This window comes from Prunus dulcis, chromosome 8 (assembly GCF_902201215.1).
Source record: "Prunus dulcis chromosome 8, ALMONDv2, whole genome shotgun sequence".
Classification (NCBI taxonomy): Eukaryota; Viridiplantae; Streptophyta; class Magnoliopsida; order Rosales; family Rosaceae; genus Prunus; species Prunus dulcis.
Genome location: NC_047657.1, coordinates 18,300,438 through 18,322,577, shown reverse-complemented (window position 1 = coordinate 18,322,577; position 22,140 = coordinate 18,300,438). Strand labels below are relative to the sequence as shown.

General features: G+C 36.5%; 1 protein-coding gene across 1 annotated transcript; it reads left to right on the top strand.

Annotated features, from left to right (window-relative positions):
* The first annotated feature begins 1,729 nt into the window (after positions 1-1,729).
* LOC117637656 (transcription factor MTB3) lies at positions 1,730-4,061 on the top strand. Its single transcript, XM_034372601.1, has 2 exons — positions 1,730-2,036; positions 2,104-4,061. The coding sequence occupies exon 2, from the start codon at positions 2,395-2,397 to the stop codon at positions 3,892-3,894; it is 1,500 nt and encodes a 499-aa protein (XP_034228492.1). The 5' UTR covers positions 1,730-2,036; positions 2,104-2,394; the 3' UTR covers positions 3,895-4,061.
* Positions 4,062-22,140: the final 18,079 nt, after the last annotated feature.

The following is a 22,140-nucleotide window of genomic DNA, read 5'->3' as shown; positions in this document are numbered from 1 at the left end:
AAAGAAAAAAAGGGAAGATTCAAAATAGTGCAGACAACTATTCCCAGCAAATTATAAGGCAACCGCATGCTCGAGGGCAGGGCCACGTTGGGACGAGTGCAGTCTTAGCCAGCACTAAGTTTTTATTATAAAAAAAGAAAGTAGTATGCTGTTATTGTATAACCCATGTTAATTAACATATTTATTTTACCACGTGGGGCCCTACCCAGCCAAACTTACTCTCGCTGTTTGTGAATTTTTCTCTCAAACCCAATATTATATTATCAAGTTTTAAAATTAGGTTAATTCATAGATGAGTGATAATTTGGTTGCATATATTGAGAAAAATATTTTTAATAATATAGATGACGTGGTTGTTATGAACAATTTCAAAATATGAAAACTTTTTGAGGGAAATTATGAATTATAATGATATATATATATATATTTTTTTTGGGGGGTTAAAATTATGATTGTAATGAATAAACAATATTATTTTTGATGTTTTGGCATGTCTTGAGACGATTTTTTTATTATTTATATTTTGTGAGAAGCCCCACATACATAAAATTCTGACTTCGCTATTGCGCACTGGTGCTGCATATATAGGTTGAATTTTTTTTCTTTTTTCTTTTGTGATATTATCTCAAACTTGTGACTGGACAGAATTAAGTGCGTCATGCAATGGGTCAGCGTCATTTTTCCTATGAATTTCAAGGTTGAAATTCCTGGGAAAAATTCACTTTCTCCCCACTTGTAGTGAAAGTTGAAACTAAACCGTGTCGTTTTACAATTTGTGTGCGAGAGAAGATGGTTGATGAGTTTTGTGTTCTCAAAACTTGATGGGCAGGCCAGCCATTTCCTGGGAAATTTTATTAAATTTACATACATCATTCTCTACGAATGCTCATGGAAATTGTCCTTGGCCATACCTTGTCATCTGGGAGTTAACCCAAACCACACAAACAAATCAAAATTAAGGGAACTAAGGAAAACATATGTCACACAGATCACACGTACGTGTTTTTCATTCTGATGAGCATGGCACTAATCCCAGGCATTACGTATACATTTGTGTCCTCTTTGGTGAGTAGGAGGAGGAGAGCAAGGAAATAAAACATAGTTGCGTTACAATTGTCGTTTTGCAGCATGCTTGCCATATACGCCAATGCCATACTTTGCTCTACATGGAGCCAACTTTCGTCACCAAGCAAGAGGATAAATTAGTCATTCGAATTGTACCTTTTTGAAGGTTAATTACGTGACACTTTGGTGGTTGATGACAAGACAACAAGATCTTTAAGGTTTTAAAGAATAATTATAAATTTGATCCCTTCGCTATGCATACGAACTTCAAATTGCATGCTGCATGCACTTACATGTCCGCTTATGTTCACTACTAGGGGTTGCCTTATATTAATTCTCAGTTATTGGAGAACAAAGTTAAATAATTTCCATGTAAACTTTCTTGTCCCAAAAATTTATGCTGTTTCACGGTCAAAACGTTTCAAATTTCAATGCATTGGTGTGTGACACATTTATGTCTGTCTTCTTAATATTTAGGTTATTATGCCCTTTAATTTAATGGGCCTGGGCCGCAATGACTGTGTGGGCCAACTGACCCATTCCCAAAAGTGATTCTACAAAAAGCCGAGGAACACATGGGAAATCTGCTGGCCGCCTCAATTTTGGGTGGTCAGGTCGTCAGGGTCCAAAGAAAGAGTCCCATCTGGAAGAATACTAATAGTACGAATAATATAAAACAATAAATAAATAACCCTAACATTGAGATCTTGGAAGTTTGGAAGAAACCCACTCTCCTCGCGTTTGTGAGCTTTCTTGTACACTTGCTCTGATTTGGAACCCAACTTTCTATGGTGAACCCTAGTTTCAGCTACAGACCCATATCAGTTTTCAGGTAATTGGATGCCTGCTATTGTTCTTGGCCTATATTTTGGAGTTTTGTAACCCAATTTTGTGCTTCCCAAAACTTCATAAGCTGCAAAGTGAGGGTCTTTGTATGTGGATATGATGTATTCTCAAGATCTGCTTCATGGGTAAGCTTAAATTTCTCAAATTTGTCGGCTTTCAGTGCTGTATATGTGATTTAAGATTGTTTTTTAGGTTCATAGGAAGCTGATAGTTCTGTTCGAGATATCTTGTCAAAGATCTGATATTTTTGTAGAAATGAATCTATGAGATGAGCTGAATTTCAGAACTATACTTTGTGATTCAAGTAGTAGCTTGATTTGCTTGTGGAAGGTTTGCACAAAGATTGTGAATTTCTCTAGTTGGTCGAGAAAGAAATTTGAGAGCTATATTTGGTGGTTCTAAGGTAAGCAAGATAAGTATTTTGAGTTTCGTAGTTTAGCATTTTTGGGGTTGTTTGAGTTAGTTGTAAAAGGAGAAATTAAGATGGGAGAGAAATTTTGGGTGAATGAAGAAGACAGGGTCATGGTGGAGTCAGTACTAGGTACTGAAGCATGCCAGTTCTTGACCTCTCTGGTTTCTGAAAATGTGTTGACAGACTTGGTTAGGCCGCCTGGTAAATTGGGTGTGCAGCAGGGGCTGTCCCAGCTCGTCAAAGGATCCAATTGGAATTATGCCATTTTCTGGCAGGTTGTCGGCTCGAAATCTGGTGGATCTGCCTTGATTTGGGGTGATGGACATTGCAGAGACACAAAGGATGGCGGAGTTGCAGGAGAGAATTCTAGTTTGGATGGCAGTTTTGAGGGAGTGCAGAAGAAAGAGGAGGTGAAAAAGTGGGTGCTTGAGAAGCTCCATACATGTTTTGGTGGTTTGGATGAGGGTTATGCTAGGAGGTTGGATGGGGTGTCAGATGTGGAAATGTTTTACCTCACTTCAATGTATTATGCATTTCAACTTGATTCACACAGTGGTCCTGGGGAGTCGTACAAGTCCGGTAAATCAATTTGGGTTTCAGATGTGGGTGGTTGTTTACACCATTACCAGTCAAGATCATATTTAGCAAGATTGGCCGGGTTCCAAACAGTGGTGTTTGTACCTATGAAATCAGGAGTTGTTGAGCTTGGTTCAGTCAAAGCAAATCCAGAAGAACAGAATCTAGTAAATATGGTCAGAAATTTATTTGGTGAATCTAGTACTGTTCAGGCAAAGGCATTTCCAATGATTTTTGGACGCGAGCTCAGTCTTGGTGGTCCAAAATCACAATCAATCAATATTGCCTTTTCCCCAAAGATAGAGGAAGATTCTACATTTCCTCCAGAGTCATTTGAATTACAATCAGTAGGTACTTCAAATGGATGTCAAAGTGAGGATAGTGAAGTAAAACTTTTTCCGCAATTGAACCAAATGATGGTTGGGGGTTTCAGTGCTCCTACAATAGTTTCAAGTTTGGAGCTGCCTAAGGATGAGTCCTCAGCACAAATTGATGAGCGGAAACCCAGAAAGAGAGGGAGAAAGCCTGCCAATGGGAGAGAAGAACCATTGAATCATGTGGAAGCAGAGCGGCAGAGGCGCGAGAAGCTTAACCAGAGGTTCTATGCACTAAGAGCTGTTGTTCCTAACATTTCGAAGATGGACAAAGCCTCTCTTCTTGGTGATGCCATTACTTATATCACTGATCTCCAGATGAAGATCAGGGTCATGGAAACTGAAAACCAGATGGGAAACAATAATCAAAAGCAGTTTCCGGTTCCAGAGATTGATTTTCAGGAACGACATGAGGATGCAGTTGTGAGGATGAACTGCCCATTGGATTCTCACCCAGTTTCTGAAGTCATCAAAACTCTTAGGGAACACAAAATTGTGGCTCAAGAGTCTAATGTTTCAATAACAGACAACGATAAGGTTATTCATACATTCTCCATTCCAACTCAAGGTGGTGATGCCGAGCAGTTAAAGGAGAAGCTGGTGGCCTCTCTTTCAAAATGATCCCACTGTAAAGTTGTGTTTATAACATGTATCTGTATGCATCAACCTGATATAAAATGTGGGTTTTCTTGTTGTCGACTAACTGATGAGTTTTCTCATCTGACATTGATGATTTGTAATCCAACTTCAGATTGTTGAATGAAATTGTTTAGTTCATATATGCAAAAGATATCGCGATAATTTCGAACATGTTTGGAAGATGTACTGAATCTAAGTTATGAATTTATCTGTGTTCTTTGAAAGGCTTCTCAGTTACTGTTTTACTGTTTACCTACGGTTTGCGTATACACGCCCCTCATAAATCTCAATGAACATAATATATTTGTACAGAAAATAATCAGATGAATTGGCCCGAGATAAACCTGAAGTAAGTCGTACGCTTTGCTATTCAAACTCTATTTTTTGAATGGAGTTGTGTCTGACTAATGAATAAATAATCCCTGTTTTTGGGAAGGATGGGAACTTTTGTCTACGGCTCAGCAGCTTAGCTCTGCAACTCAAGAACGCGACTTAATCAATCAAGAAAAGGGAAATGTTTTGTCATATTAAAACCTGTTCTTATGCGACCCCAATTCCACTCTCTGTAAAAATATTGTTTGAATTTGACTCGTTGCATTATGCTTTGCTCATGGCTTTGCGTGGTTCCCGTGTTACGTGTCCTACAGGTGCAAAGAAGTGAATAATTCTTAGGGGCTTGGTCGTAATCAACGATGACAGCATAAGTTTACTTTTAATTATTCAGTTCTATATGGCTTGCAACTCAAGTTTTGGAGAAAACTTCCATAACGGGATGGCAGTGTTGTGTATCTCGAGTCAATCACCTAAATACATTTAGGTGAGAAAGTTAAAACATATAATATTGTATGATTGGCTTGAGATATCACCACAATAACATCACAGATGTAGAATTGAGCCAATGCATATAAAAACACAAATAGAATTTGTTTGCACATCAATCCTCACAATGCGCAACTGTTTGGCGCCCAAGTTACCGTGTGTTGATCCATTCCAAATGGGCCATGCACTGGTTTGAACCCTGAAACAATAGCTCAGTCAATTTCAAACTCAGAAATATAAGAACAAAGCATAGGTCAAGGGCAAGATTTTTGGAAATTAAAAATCCTATATAAGAGCTCTCACCTCCACCAACACTTCCACCATCCCAAAGTCCATTGCCTTACAAACCACTGTGTCAAAATTCATTTAAACAGAGGAAAAACACAAAAGGAAAACCAACTATACTGATAGAGGAAAATCCTGCAACAAAAAGATAAAAGTTCCATTAAATTTCAGTCTCAAAGAATGAGGTTCTGTTTTAGGAAAACCCAGCTTTTCTCAACTCTTGTCGTTCTGCTCATTTTGTTTTCTTGTCTACAACTTGGAGAAATGAGGCATTTGAAAGCAGAGCAATGGGCTAAGAACCATGGTCTTGTTCTTGTGTCTCAGTACCTCGCAAGGGGTCAAGCGCCCCCATCTGGCCCCAATCCCTGCACCCACATTCCAGGCCGCGGCTCGGGTATTTGCACCTGAATCAGATGAACATGTAGCCAAACCACTCCATGCCTGCAGCCATGACTTTCCTCACTTTACTGGGACCAAGGGTTAATGTTCCAGCGTTAATAAGACTCAGAACTGAGCACCAAAAGCTTAGCTCTTAATTAGTTCAACTGTGTATATGTAGCACAGTATTTTCTATTTTGGATGATAAATAATTAACCCCCTTTTTATTTTGTTTCTTTCTTAGGGATATAACTAATGTTGTAAGTTGTAACCCATGAAATTGTTATAAATTCAAATAATTTGTTATTTATGTAGAAACCATTCTATTTGTTTTATCTAATATGTGATGCACTAGCTGGAGGGTGAGGGAGGGAGAGGGACATAGAGTTTAATTTTGAACAGAAAAAAGAAATATGCAGCCCAATATACTCTTTCCAAATTCCTTCAGGACACATGACAAGTGCAAAAGGAATTGAATAATAATGTATAATAAATCTGATTTTGCCAAATAAATATCATCAGGTTTTCAAGAACAGAAACTAGAGTGAAAATTAAGAAAACCCCAAGTCTAAATCATGTCATCAATTTAAAGCACCAGGCATTAGTGATGTTGGATCTGCTACATAAATGCAAGATTAAAATATCTTAATGCATTAGATTAGCTGAAAAAGTCTTGAGGGTGGCCAAAATAACAGAAGAAGTCTTGAATTCAACATGTTGAACCCTTTAAACCAACTTCTGTCAACAACAACAAAGACAAGAGTTTAAACCAACTGTTATTTTCAAGATAATGGTATAAAGTTGTCATTAGTGACAACCATGTACCACATTTATTTATTACACTGTTGACGATATATCAATGGATAGATGAAGGCCGAATATTTTTGGAGATGTTGCTAATAAACATGGTACACATAGTTATTGGCGGACCCAAGAATTTTTTAACCAAAGTGCAATTTTAAAAGGCTAAAAGCTTTATATAAAAAAATTAACAATCAAATATCATTATAATTTAAACAATATCAATATCATTCATAACTCATAGAAAAAATAGCATTACAAATAACCTACAATTATTGTAGAAGAAAAAGAAAGCCTTGTTGTTAAAAAGCTCTAGAGTTAAAACCCCTTGTTTAAAGCCTTTTGTCCTTTTATATGTAGGCCTTAGATAGAAATCGAGTTTCCTCTTTCTTTTTCTTTTTAAAAAAACAAAATCATGCTCCAAAACAGTGTCGTTTTGGCCAGAATTTAAAAATAAAGAGAAGCACAGCAAAGCAACATAGACTTCGTTTAGGCTTTTGTCGAACACCTAGAGTGCATCTCCTAAGCTGAGTAGAGATGTAATATACAACACCTACTGTACCTCCTTACACCTTAATAAGTCCGCCAATGCACATAACGTTGTGGATGAGCTACTAAAATGTACTTTTAAAGAAATGTCTGCCCAAGGACAAGGACTTACTTTAATATAACGCTTACCCGTTCTAGGTCATGACTTATTCTTGTATAATTTTGTCGAAATTGAATTAAAACAAAGCTCTGGCTGGAGAATAAAAGTGGAGTCCTAATTAATTAAAAACGCGTGGTCCTGTTAGAAACATGTCAAGTCAAATGGGACTTCAGTCAATACCATATGAATAAACTTTTTAAAAAAAATTTAAAAATTTTAATTTTTGTTGTCGTGTAAAAGCTTAGCACAGGAATGCTAGTAGCTAGGAGGACCAATAAAACTTCAAAATATTCAACGTTCAAAGGCCTTGGACACGCTTCCCTTCACGCCAGGCTCTCTAACTATGCAACATTTCGATGCAAGAAAAACTCAACAGGAGGAGGTGGTCAAGGTCAACATACATACCTCTAAGAGCAACTCCACCCCTAAGGGCAAAGTCTAAGGCTAGGGCAAGCAAGGGCTGACACTATTCACGTGAATAGTGTCAGCCTTACCATTTGTGGTTCCACCCACAAGGGCAAAGTCTAGGGCAAGTCTAGGGCAATTACTATTCATTGTACTTTATTTCCTATTTTTTTATACTTTAAATCATTAATTTTGATAATCTTTTGTAATTAAATTTTCGGATAAGATTTTCATATGTGAATCTCGGTTGCCACGTGTCTTATTCCAGATAAAATTTTCTGATATTCATTAATAAAAATTATAATCTCAGATTTTCGATAAAATTTTCACCCTCTAAAATTGTGCCACGTGTCCCATGTCAGATAAGATTTTCAGATATTTTTAAAAAATTATAATCTCATATTTCAGATAAGATTTTCACCCTCTAAAATTGTGCCACGTGTCCCATGTCTGATAAGATTTTCAGATATTTTTTTACAAATAGTGATCTCAGATTTGAGATAAGATTTTCACCCTCTAAAATTGTGCCACGTGTCATCTCTATCTTCTGAATCCCTCTATATAACTACACCATCAACACCACTCCTCTCACACCATCTCTGATATATTCCTTCATTTCTCAGATTTTACAATTTCCCATTATACACTCAATGTCAAACTTCAGGAGGGTGTTGGAGAGGCAACAGAAAGAATGGGAAGAAATCCGACGTAGACGTGAGGAAGAAGATCGGGACGCCGATGAAGAAGAGGAAGAAATGCTTGAAGTAGCGGCGGTGTGTATGATGAATCAATCAAGCCAACACCATCGTCGTCGTGCCCCGAATGTGGACAGACGCAGAGAGTCTCGGGGTAAGAATCTCTTGGAGGATTACTTTATCCCAAATTCGTTATATCCTGCTAATAAGTTTCGAGAGAGATATAGAATGCAGCCACATTTGTTCCAAAAAATCATGCATGATATTTGTAATTACGACACATACTTCATTCAAAAGCATGATACTGTTGGAGTTTTGGGTCTTATCCGGGAGCAAAAACTTACAGCTGCTTTGCGGATGCTTGCTTATGGGGCATCTGCAGAGCAGGTGGATGAGATTGCAAGGATGGGAAAATCTACTATCCTAGAGTGCTTGGTGAGATTCTGTGATGCAGTGGAAAATTTGTACACGAGGGAGTACCTTCGCAAACCCACTCTGAGGGACCTGCAAAGGCTTCTACAAAAAGGAGAGGCTCGAGGTTTCCCAGGAATGATCGGAAGCATCGATTGCATGCATTGGCAGTGGAAGAATTGTCCTACTGCGTGGGAAGGAGACTATGGGAATCGGAAGGGCCAAAAAAGTATCATTTTGGAGGCCGTAGCTTCATTCGACACTTGGGTTTGGCATGATTTTCATCTCTCTTTCATCGTCGTCTTTTTCTTTTGCATGTTGCTTTTCAATTGCAAAGGCTTCCAATCGTGCCTTGTCCGCTTCATCTCTCCTCAAGTCTCTCTCCAATCTTAGAGAGTTGTTCTTAGCTATTTGCTCGAATATTTGAACACAATCAATGTTTGAAGTGGCCCCTCTCTTGGCCTTTGCCGCCTTTCTCCCAATAGGTCTCGGCGGACGTGGGAGTGGTGACTCCGTTTCCATTGGGGAGTCTAATGGCGAATCGGTTGATGGCGATTCGTGGGGCGGCGTCTCATGCAACACAACCGGGGGTGCGGTAGGAATAATTTTGAATCTGGAACAATCCTTGACAATTTCCCAACATTGGAAATGCACAAAACTTTTTTTCCCTTGCCCCGTGGCACCAAACCACATTTGTGCTTGTATGATCTATTCAAAATAAATAATTGGAAGTGCATTAAAAAAAAATATACAATGCAAGAAATTATAAACTATTTTGAAATGCAAGAATAAAATTGATTATGTAAATAAATATAGACAAATTGAAAATGCAAAAACAAAAATAAAGATGATGCATGAAATTATAAACTATTTTGAAATGCAAGAATAAAATTGATTATGTAAATAAATAAAGCCAATTAGGAAATGCAAAAATAAAATAAACATTGTGCAACAAAAAATAAATAGAATATGCAATAAAAAAAAGTTACATTAAATTGATTAAAATGGCAATTAAAAATATTTTACCTCATCGGAAAGATTCGCACCGCTCCGAATGTTCTCCTTTGCTTTTGTCAAGGCATTTCTCCATTTCCCTAACTCTTTGTTTAGAATTTTCCATCTACTAGACAAAGCCATTTCGGTCCGAATGGAACCCGATCTTTGACAAAATTCTCCATGAATTTTGCTCCACATATGATGGAACTTCATCTCATTGCCCGTGATAGGGTCATGACTAACGTTCACCCACGACTCGCACAATGCAATATCTTCCTGGGTTGACCACGAGCCTCCGATTTCGACAGAAGATGACATTTGTTTATTTTCTACAAATGGAAAGTTGTACAAAAATGTGAGTGGATAGTAAAAAAATATTGGAAGGAGAAGAGTTTGTATGGAATTGGTGTGGAAAGTGGAAAATATGAGTAGAGAGTAAAAAATATTGGAAGGAGATGAGTTTGTATGGAGATTTGGTGTGGAAAATGAATTATGTGAGTGGAGAGTAGAAAATATTGTATGGAGAAGAAATTGTATGAAGATTTGGTGTTGAAAGTAGATAAAATGGTTAGGTATTTATAGGGAAAAAATACATAAATTTTTGGTATTTTTTTTTAAAAAAATTTCAGAATTTTTTCGGATTTTTTAGGATTTTTTTTAAATTTTTTTGGCCAAAAAAATGAGAACCGTAGGATTTCTGAAAAAAATCCAATCGGAGCCACCCGGTGCCGACACGTGGCAGTAACGTTGATGGTGACGTCATCGCTGACGTCACGACGACGTCAGCACACTTCAGTCAAAAAAATTTTACCGTTGGCGCGTGTATTACACGCGCCAACAGTAAAAAAATTTGAATTTACTGCGCTGACGTCGTCATGACGTCAGCGCTGACGTCACTTATCTCGGGCTCAAGCCCAGGCGATTTTTGCCCTTGGGCCTGCCCGGTTTCGTGGGGCCCGCCTGTTGCCCGGGCTGATTTCGCTGCGCTGGAGGTCGACTTGGGCTGCTTGGGGCCTGTTGCCCGGGCCAGCCCGCTGCACTGGAGTTGGCCTAATACTGTGGATTAAAAAGTAATTAATTAACTAAATCAGTAAAACTTAATTACAAAATATTATAGATTAGGCAGTCCTGATCTCTTGGACCCCTGTAGTCCAAGAGATTTATGGTCACTCACCGTTGGATGTAAATTCAACGGTTCACTCATTTATGACTTGAATTGGGTAATAATCATTTATGTCATATTGCATTTATATATATCATTTTAAACCATTGGATTAATATCCAACGGTGGGTGACCACAATCTCTTGGACTCCTGTGGTCCAAGAGATCGGGACTGATAGATTAGGTAACCAAAAAGCTAGCTCAACTTAGTTACAAAATTAAACTGAGTTCCCCTTCTGGGCATGACGACCCATTCAATCCTAACCCATCAACGTAATTGTCAATAGTCAAAACAAAGAATAAAATAGATACACATATTTAAAAAATCCAAGTCATGTACATGTAAGTTGGTCCATATTGATGCCTATAAAAAGCCCTACATCTCGCCTCTATTATTCATTCATTCATTCCATCTTTTTGCTTGCATTGCATGCAGAGCGATTAAAAAAAGAAACCCAGCCCCCCAAAAAGAAAACATTTCTTGTCATTTGCCTAACAAAATGAAGTTTGTACACCTGATTTTGGTGGCCATGGTACTGGTTGTTCTTCTGAACATGCACTCATATGAGGCGTGCAGAGTGTTGCATGGGGAAGAAAATTTGATGGTGAGGAGGATGAAGAAAGATGTTTTGCAAATTAGGGGTGTTAATCCTCCCTCCTTCTTTCCTTTGATCAAGGAGATACTTAGAGGTCCTGTCCCGCCTAGCGGTCCTAATCCCACGAGACCTTGAAGTAGAGAGCACCAAACAAAGATCCAGTATACGTACTCTGCAGAGGGGGGCATCAATCAAAGATTTTAGTTTCGAACATTTTATTTATTTATTTTCTTGGTAATGAATAATTTAGCACAGGAAAACTCCTGAAAGCTGAGGCTTTTTTCCTTTTCTTTAGTAAGTTGTTTAAGCTGTACAAAAACCGAAAAGTGTATATGAATTTGACAGAATAATATCAAGTACAGAGGAAATTCGTTCTTTTTATTTTAATTTCTATTGCCTTTTTGTTGATCTGCAAATGAAAAAAAAAAAAAAAAAAAAAAAAAAAGAGTAGGAAAGGTGTTCGCTTGTTTTAATATAGACTATAGAAATTACGCTGCAGAAGTGCAAAAGAGAATGCATGCGCTGCAATTTTTGACAGAATTTTGAACACGTACAAAGTAACATCAGCAGAATCAAGCACCTCTGACCTTAGTTGACAATGATACACAACATATATGGGGTCAATTAAACTTATCGTTTCGTGCCAAAGAAGAAAAGAAAAGGTCACCTTCACTAAAAAGTTTGTTTCAACCATCATTTTATTTGGGGGCTTACATCTTTCACTTTGGTAAATTAATTAGACGACACAATATGATATATCTTACATGGGCACCACCAACTCATTTATCCATTTTTCTTTACCAACTAATGTGGGATATGATATAATAGTTCATGTTATATGTCGTACCTTTCTTATATGTAATTTATTGTTAACCTAATCATTCACCGTAATAGCCCCATCTACCCTACATCATTCATGCCGCTGTAACATAGTCATTGTGTCACATCCATGGATAACCAAATGTTGATGATAAAATGAGTTGGTGTCGGTAGCATTATTATAGATTAACACTGTAACTACCTATCACTACCGGTAGGACAAAAGGAAAGAAGATTTTTGTTGTTTCAAAATAACCTTATATACATTCAATTCAAGCATATATAGCATGCATGTAGCAATACAAACACAACAGAAAACACAGCATAATATTATGGAAGAAACAAAGGACAGGTCAAACTAATTGAGGTGGTAACTGGGTTTTGTACTTGTTCTCCCATGGCCAGCAAGTAAATATAGTCAATAACATGATGTTTTATTACCCTTACTTTCAAATATTGCAGCTATAGTAAAACATATTTGCCAATCAACTATATAATTTAAGATTATTTCTGTCCCGTAAAAGGTTAGCACCACATACAACAACACAAATACTTCCCAAGTTCAAAACATTCAACGTTCAAAGGCCGTGTACACGCTCCCCTCCTCGCCAAGCTTAAATCTCAGTTCATAACATTTCGGTGCAAGCAAATAGTGAGAAGAACAAGTCAACAAGGGTGGGTCAACACATACCTCTAGCATTACTAATTTTTTATTTTAAAATAAAATAAAAATTCAATCACGGAAACTTAATTGCAAAGTATTTTGAATTACAACAAAAAGAAAAAACAAAAACAAAAAAAAGAAGAAAAAAAGGTGTTTTGCAATTTGATCTATTCGAAGTATGAGTTAACAATAAAGTAAAACCCGACTCATTCAATCGTCAAGAGTCAAAACAAGGAACAAATAGATGTATATTCAAAAATTCAAGTCATGGGTAAATTGGTCCACGTTGATGCATATATATCTATATATAAAAGGCCTCATATCCCCCATCTATTATTCATTCATATATTTCCATCTTTTTGCTCGCATTGCATACAGAGCGATCACAAAAAAAGAAACACAAACAGAAAAAGCAAACTTTTTTTGTTATTTTCCCAACACGATGAAGTTTGTACATATGGTTTTGGTGGCCATGGTAGTTGTTTTTCTTATGAACATGCACTCATATGAGGCATGCAGGGTGTTGCCTGGGGAAGAAAACTTGGCGATGAGGATGAAGAAAGATGTTTTGCAAATTAGGGGTGTTAATCCTCCATCCTTCTTCCCTTTGATCAAGCAGATACTTAGTGGATCTGTCCCGTCCGGAGGTCCGAATCCCACGAAACCCTGAAGTAGGACGTACGTCTGCAGAGGGGACATCAACCATCAACCACCAAACATTTAGTTCCAAACATTTAATTAACTTAATTTTCTAGCTAATGAATAATTAAGCACAGGAAAAATACCTGAAAGCTGGGGCTTCTTCTTTTTTATTTTTGTTCTTTAGTAAGTTGTGTAACTTATACAAAATGTATATGAATTTGACAGAATAATACCAAGTACAGAGGAAATTCTTTCTTCTTCTTCTTTTTTTCCCTCAATTTCTATTTGCTCAGTTCTTTTCTATTTTCCTATAGCAGATATGAGTTTAAAAGATATTGCCTTTTTGTCGACCAGCAAATGAAAAATAAAATATAGAAAAAAGCTATTGCTTCTTTTATTATATGCTATTGTTTTACTTCAATATTTGAATATAGAAATATATAGAAATTACACTGCAAATATATAGTTCATGCTGCAATTTTGGACCAAAATCAAACACATACATAGTCACATCACGCGAAGCAAGCACCTCTGACCTTAGTTGACCGTGATACGTGCATGCCATATTTGGAGGAAGGCCCCTTCAAGTCAATTGAACTTATCGTTTCGTGCCAAAGAGAAAAATAAAAGGTCACATTCGGTAAAAAGTTCGTTTCAACCATCATTTTCTATTTGGTGCCGTGTTTTTGCTCACATCTTTCACTTTGGTAAATTTAGCTGACACAATTTGAAGCCAACCCTTTTGGAAATTCACTTCGCTTGCATGCATAGTAGATACACAAAGTCTAATATTTCACATTAGGGGCATGAGATCTACAATGAGCATCAACCCATTTACCAATTTTTAGTTAACTGATATGGCACATAACACGACAATCTATTTATCAAAGTGTCATCAAGGTTTAAACCTAAAACTACTAGTCTATCAATCAACACTCCTTATTTTCACTGAGTTAGACCCTTTTTGCATATATTAGAATAATTTAGATTACTTGTATTAAAAAATAATGTAAAATATTGTGTCATTACATTTGATGTGTTTTAGGCTATAAATAGTAGTGGAAAATGACATTGATTTACATATCAGTAGTCTCAGGTTCAAATCCCGCATGGCACCTTGGTATTTAGTGTGTGTGTGTTGTGAGAAACCCTTTCTCCTTTGTAATTTAGACTATCACTTATATTAATATATATATATATATATATATTACAACTATAGCTCCCTTGTTATGAAATATGATTTCCAATAAACTACTTTAAGATTCATTTGACACAATCCAACCCAAGTAGTGTATGTACATTCTGTCGTGTAAAAGGTTAGCACACACCGATACTTTCATGTTCAAAACATTCAACGTTCAAACGCCGTGTACAAGCTTAATTCTCAGTTCCAATGTGCGACGTTTTTGTTTTGCGATGCAAGCAAATAGAGCAAGAAGAATAGGTCAACATACCTCTAGTACTACTAATTTTTTATTTTAAAATAAAATAAATTTTGAATCAGGTAAACTTAATTGCAAAATATATACTAGAAAATAAGTAAACAAATATAAATTCTACCTAAAATATTTTGAATTACAATATTTTTTTAAACAAAAAAAAAGAAAAGAAAAGAAGGTGTTTTGCATTTTGATCTACTTTTCAACTTTTTCAATTGGAGTATATAAGGTTCACAAACCCGGTTCCTTTTGGTATGGCACGACCCATTCAATTCTAACCCTTTAACATAATCGTCAAATAGTCAAAACAACGAATAGATTTATATATTCAAAATTTCAAGTCATGCAAAATTGGTCCATTATGATATGCGTATCTATAAAAAGCCCCATAGCCCCCATCTATTCTTCATTCATTCCATCTTTTGCTTGCATTGCATACAGAGCGACCAACAAAGAAACCCAAACAGAAAAAAGCAGCAAAAGCAATTTTTTCCTATTTGCCCAACAAAATGAAGTTTGTAAACATGCTTTTGGTGGCCATGGTAGTAGTTTTTCTTATGAGCATGCATTCATACGAGGCCTGCAGAGTGCTGCATGGGGAAGAAACTTTGACGATGAGAACGAAGAAAGATGTTCTGCAAATTAGGGGCAGTTCTAATCTTAATCGTCCCTTCTTCCCTCTGATCAAGCAGATCCTTAGCGGTGATGTCCCGTCCGGTGGCCCGAATCCGACAATCCCTTGAAGTAGAGTACCAAACAAAGAGCTAGGAGAGCCTGCAGAGGGGGGCCATCTGCATATCCAAGTTCAGCCATACCAATGATTTTAGTCGCAACAATTAGTTGATTTAATTTTCTTGGTAATGAATAATTAGCACAGGAAAATACCCGCAAGCTCTGGGATTTTTTTTGTTTTTTGTTCTTTAGTAAGTTGTGTAAGTTGTACAAAATGTGTATCAGCTTCACAATGTACAGAATTTGACAGAATAATACCAAGAGTAAATTCATTCTTTTTAATATATTTTTTTTCTCATACACTTAAAAACTCATTTTGAATATTAAATCGTTGGTTGTTAGTACAGAGAGTGGAGAGATAATGCTTAATGACAAATTCTAGAAACTCCTTAGGCATAGAACTAAGTTCAAACACTTTCTCACTTAAAGTTTTCTAAAGATTGTGACTGACTCAAATCTGTCTTGAAAAGAGAAAGACTTTTGATAGGACTGGAGGAATCTGTAGTCGCGGTGGAGAAGCTGCGGAGGGAGCGAATGGAGAGAGGGCAGATAGAATTCAAAAAGAGAGAGAACGAGAGAGGTGGAGAAAATGAGGAAGGAAGCGAGAGAGAGAGAGAGAGAGAGAGAGAGAGAAGGGAACTAGGTTAGAGAAGACGACGAAAATTGTTATATATGGATGCATCAAGTTGCTCGGTTGGTAGATGAGATCAATGGTTCACATTTATTTAAATACAAAAAGGTCAAATTGCTAAATGTTTACCTACACAACCTGCTCCTCCCGGTTCCAAAAAGACCAAAAATAAAAAATAAAAAAATTGGACTTTATTTGTTTAATATTAATCTTCAAAATCCACCGTTCTCTCTCTCTCTCTCTCTCTCTCTCTCTCTCTCTCTCTCTCTCTCCTCCCTTTACTAAGCCCCCCAGCGTGACAGCGGTGTCGATTCCGATGAGGCCGGTTCTGGATCCTAGCTCTAGGATTTTGAGAGGTCAGCGATGCGAGTCCAAGGTCTTGAGAGTGGGGTCTAGTGGGCTGGGGCTAGGGTTCGACGGTGGTCATCGAGGAGAGTGAGGAGTGTGGTGGGGGCATGAAGGCTTGAGCGCATCGCTTTCCAACTGTGCCTATATTATTGCTTGAAAGTCACACCCACCTCCCACGGCTACAGCCAGCACCAAGCTGGACAGAGAAACCTTGAGACGGAAGCTGCCTGATGAAGACATTTGAGTTAATGGACCAGAGGCAATGTTGAGTCGGTGGAAGGAGAATGGAGACAGCTACATGCCATTGCATCTTGAGCGGCCATTGTTAGATGCTTGGATGCGACTACGAGGATTTTTGGAGCACTATTTAGATATTAATAGTTTAATTTAATTTTTATACCTCCAAGTTAGAGTGGATTTGGATCTACTACTATGTGGTCTCTCACCCCTCCCAGCTGAAGGCTGTGATCTCAATATGTTTCCATGGCCGCTTCAGGGAAAGAGTTGCAGAGAGAGAGTGAGGGAGGGATGGAGTTTTTTTTTTTTTTTGCTTTTTCGGTTTTTCAATATTTAATAATTATTTATTAAATTTAATTCTAGTTTTTTATAAATATTTTATTTTAATTAAACAAAAAAGTAGATCCAACATGCCCACATCAGCACTTAACATATATTTTTAATAGTGGCAGAATCACATTGCAACAATTTTTTAATATCAAGATATTGCATTGTTAAAATTGAATATGCATGGACAAATGTGCCTTAAGGATGTAACTTCAGGGTATCAAACTGCAATTAACCTTAATAATATAGACTTGGATCTTCTGTTATGATTTTATCTACTATGATCTGCTTGACTTTTGTCCTCATATGCCACATCATTAAAATTTAATATAAATGATTTAAAGAGTTGACACATCATCCTTCAAATAAAAATCCAATTTACCCCTAATTAAAAAAGAAGGATTGTTCTCTTAATTATTCAGGCCTAGGTTCGAGTCTCGTTGCCAACAATCTCTCTTGGTGGGTAATCTGTAAAAATCAAAAAAGGGATCTTGGTGGGTAATCTGTAAAAATAAAAAAAGGGACTAAGACCCCCTTTGTAAGTCCTCAAAGAGATCTTGGTATGTCATGATTTTGGGATGCAAAAAAACTTACATATAACAGGGATAGTATTGTTTTGCTATCTCCGGCCAATAACACAATGACACGTGATATGTCATTGCGTTATTAGCTGGAGATAACAAAAAATGGTATCCCTATTACAAAAGAGTTTCTCTCCTAAATGAAGTAGCCTTCCCTCCCCCTGCACTTTTGCAAACTAGAAAAAGAAAAAAAAAAAAACTTAACTTAACTAACGTCAAACTTATCGTCCTGTCCCTTTTTTTTTCTTCCTCCTTTTCCTGTCTCTACCCCCGAAATCCTATCTGCAGATTTCTTAAAGAGCAATTCTAGAATCCCAAACAAGACTTCTTCCCAATAAATCCCAAGTCGACATTTGTAACCAAGCAGATTTCTTGGTAAATTAATTGGCATCCACAAATTGAAGCCAACCCTTTTGGGGCTTATTTTGAATAGTGAATATGCAAAATATAATAAGTAACTAAGTAATAATTATGGAAAGAAAAACTGTCAATGCATGCACTTGATACAACCCAAGTAGTATATATATGTGAGCAAAAATTTTTTAACAAGTGAGCTAACTAAAGTTATTAGCTTAAAATTTAATGATAATTTTTTGTTTGGTACTTATAGTTTCTATAATTTTTTCTATAAATAAAAGTATACATTAAATCTTATAAACCACGCTAGTTGTAAACATATGAAAATATCGAATTAGAGCTATATTATTCACAAAAGGGTGAATTTCATTTAGAGAAATACTTCTCTTTTAGAGATAAATTAATAAAAAAAGATTAAAATTGATGTTGGGACAATTTTTGACACTAAATACAAATGTGGAAGACCTCTGACTATGCCTATTGGTATTGGTAAGATATGAAAATGTATATATTTTTAATTTATTTTTAGGTTAAGATAGACTATATAGGTGTAATATTTATTTCTCCCAAAACCTTCCTTGGGTTGGGCTACAGTCCATGGCAGCCCACATAGTGGTTCTGCCAGAGTACTTTAGGTCATATCTTCATTTGACACAACCCAACCCAAGTAGTGTATATACTGGACATCCTGTGTGACACACCAATACTTTGAAGTTCAAAACATTCAACGTTCAAAAGCCGTGTACACGCTTCCCTCCCTGCCAAGCTCAATTCTCAGTTCAAGTGTGCCGCGTTTTTTTCTTGTTTTGCAATGCAAGCAAATAGTCAGAAGAATAGGTCAAACATACCTCTAGTACTACTTTTTTTTTTTTTTTTTTTAAAATAAAATAAATTTTGAATCAGGTAAACTTAATTACAAAATATATATATAGGGTTCACAAATTCAGTTCCTTTTGGGTATGGCACGACCCGTTCAATTCTAACCCTTTAACATAATCGTCATGCAAGTCAAAACAACGAATGGATTTATATATTCAAAAATTCAAGTCATGCAAAATTGGTCCATTATGATATGCGTATCTATAAAAAGCCCCATAGCCCCCATCTATTCTTCATTCATTCATTCATTACATCTTTTGTTTGCATTGCAGAGCGATCACAAAAAAGAAACCCAAACAGAAAAAAGCAGCAAAAGTAATTTTTTTCCTATTTGCCCAACAAAATGAAGTTTGTAAACATGCTTTTGGTGGCCATGGTAGTAGTTTTTCTTATGAGCATGCACTCATACGAGGCCTGCAGATTGCTGCATGGGGAAGAAACTTTGACGATGAGGATGAAGAAAGATGTTCTGCAAATTAGGGGCAGTTCTAATCTTAATCGTCCCTTCTTCCCTCTGATCAAGCAGATCCTTAGCGGTACTGTCCCGCCCAGGGGCCCTAATCCGACAACCCCTTGAAGTAGAGTACCAGACAAAGAGCTAGGAGGGCCTGCGGAGGGGGGGCATCTGCATATCCAAGTTCAGCCATATCAATGATTTTAGTTCCCAATATTCAGTTGATTTAATTTTCTGGGGTTTTCTTGTTTTTATTCTTTAGTAAATTGTGTAAGTTGTACAAAATGTGTATCAGCTTCACGATGTATAGAATTTGACAGAATAATACCAAGAGGAAATTTTTTTTTTCGCATGTATGTGTAACTTGTATAAACCTCATGTGCTTTGTATCTTTAAGAGAGAAGATAATTAACAGCGAGTTTATAATTAAAAGCAATCTGTAGAATTTCAAAATAATATATTACTTGCTCTACAATTTTTGGATCAAATTCAACACGTTCATTGTAGCATAAGCAGGAGCACCTCTGACAAAGGTTTCTACATATATGATGATATTTTCAAGGTCTTGAGTCATCACCATGAAAATTTAAATTTTGTTTTGTCTAAAGTATTAGCATGTCGTGTAAAAGGCTGGCACACACCAACACTATAGACATTCAAACATTTTCAAGGTCGCTTCCCCACCGGCCTTTACTTCTTATTACTTCTCAGTTTGCGAAGCAAGCAATAAATTGATCAAAAACAACCTAGCAGCCATTATTATTTATGTCACTCTTCAAGTACTATAGAATCCACAAATCCAACCTAGCTATGTGAGACAAAAATAAAAGGTTCGATTCTGATATAAATACATAGAATGTGGATGACCACTACCTTTTGATATATTGTAATTTATGTAATTAGTAGCCTTTAACTCATAATTTGTATCATTATAAGCCTATAAATAGATGATTATGAAAGTGATTGTTCTTCTGAACATGCACTCATATGAGGCCTGCAAAGTGTTGAATGGGGAAGAAAATTTGATGGTGACGAGGATGAAGAAAGAAGTTTTGCAAATTAGGGGTGTTAATCCTCCCTCCTTCTTCCCTTTGATCGAGCAGATACTTAGAGGTCCTATCCCATCCAGCGGTTCGAATCCCACCACGAAACCTCGAAGTAGAGAGCACGAAACAAAGATCTAGTATACGTACTCCGCAGAGGGGGGCATCAATCAAAGATTTTAGTTCCAAACATTTTATTTATTTATTTTCTTGGTAATGAATAATTTAGCACAGGAAAATACCTCAAAGCTGAGTCTTTTTTTCTTTTCTTTAGTAAGTTGTTTAAGTTGTACAAAAACCTATACAATGTGTATGAATTTGACAGAATAATATCACCCTTACTTTCAAATCGTATTCTCCCCAGCAAGTAAATATAGTCAATAACATGATGTTTTTATTACCCTTACTTTCAAATATTGCAGTTATCTATAGGTGCTGTGGTAATAAAACATATTTTCCAATCAACTACAATTTAAGATTAATTCTGTCGTGTAAAAGGGTTAGCACCACACACAACGACACAAATACTTCCAAGTACAAGACATTCAACGTTCAAAGGCCGTGTACAAGCTCCCCTCCTCGCCAAGCTCAAATCTCAGTTTACAACATTTCGGTGCAAGCAAATAGTGAGAAGAATAAGTCAACAAGGGTTGGTCAACACATACCTCTGGCATTACTAATTTTTTTATTTTAAAATAAAATAAAATTTCAGTCAGGAAAACTTAATTGCAAAATATACTGGATTAAGTAAACGAATATAAATTATACCTACAATATTTTGAATTACAACCCAAAAAAAGAAGAAAAAAAGGTGTTTTGCATTTTGATCTATGAGTTCACAATATAGTAAAACCCGACTCATTCAATTCTAACCCCTTTAACGTAATCGTCAAAACAAGGAACAAAAAGATGTATATTCAAAAATTCAATTCATGTGTAAATTGGTCCATATTGAATTGATGCATACATATCTATATATAAAAGGCCTCATATCCCACATCTATTATTCATTTATGCATTCCATCTTTTGCTTGCATTTGCATACACAGCGATCAAAAAAAAAAAACCCAAACAGGAAAAGATTTTTTGTTGTTGTTATTTTCCCAACACGATGAAGTTTGTACACATGGTTTTGGTGGCCATGGTAGTTGTTTTTCTTATGAACATGCACTCATATGAGGCATGCAGGGTGTTGCCTGGGGAAGAAAACTTGACGATGAGGATGAAGAAAGATGTCCTGCAAATTAGGGGCAGTTCCGAAATTAATCCTCCCTTCTTCCCTTTGATCAAGCGAATGCTTAGTGGTTCTGTCCCGCCCCCAGGCCCTAATCCGACAGTCCCATAATCCCCGAAGTAGAGTACCAAACAAAGAGCTAGGAGAGCCCGCAGAGGGGGGCATCTGCATATCCAAGTTCAGCCATACCAATGACTTTAGTTTCAAACATTTAATTAATTTAAGTTTCTTGGTAATGAATAATTAAGCACAGGAAAATGTACGTCTGGGGCTTTTTGTTTTTCGTTCTTTATAGTAAGTTGTGTAAGTTGTACATAATGTGTATCAGCTTCACAGTGTATATGAATTTGAAAGAATAAAAATTCAACCTTTTTAATTTATTTTTTCGCATGCATATGTACTATTGTATCTTTAAGACAGAACAGAAGATGTAAAACGAACTCATTTTCTTATCTATTTAAGTTCAAAAGCAATTTCCCGTTTTACTACACCAGAAATTACTTGCTCTGCAAATTTTGGACCAGATTCATCACGTTCATAGTAACATAAGCAGAAGCACCTCTGACAGTTGTGGTGTGGAGAGTGACAAGTACCATATCTGTTCAGAAAAGCACTTTCAGGTCAATGTATACTTAATATAAACT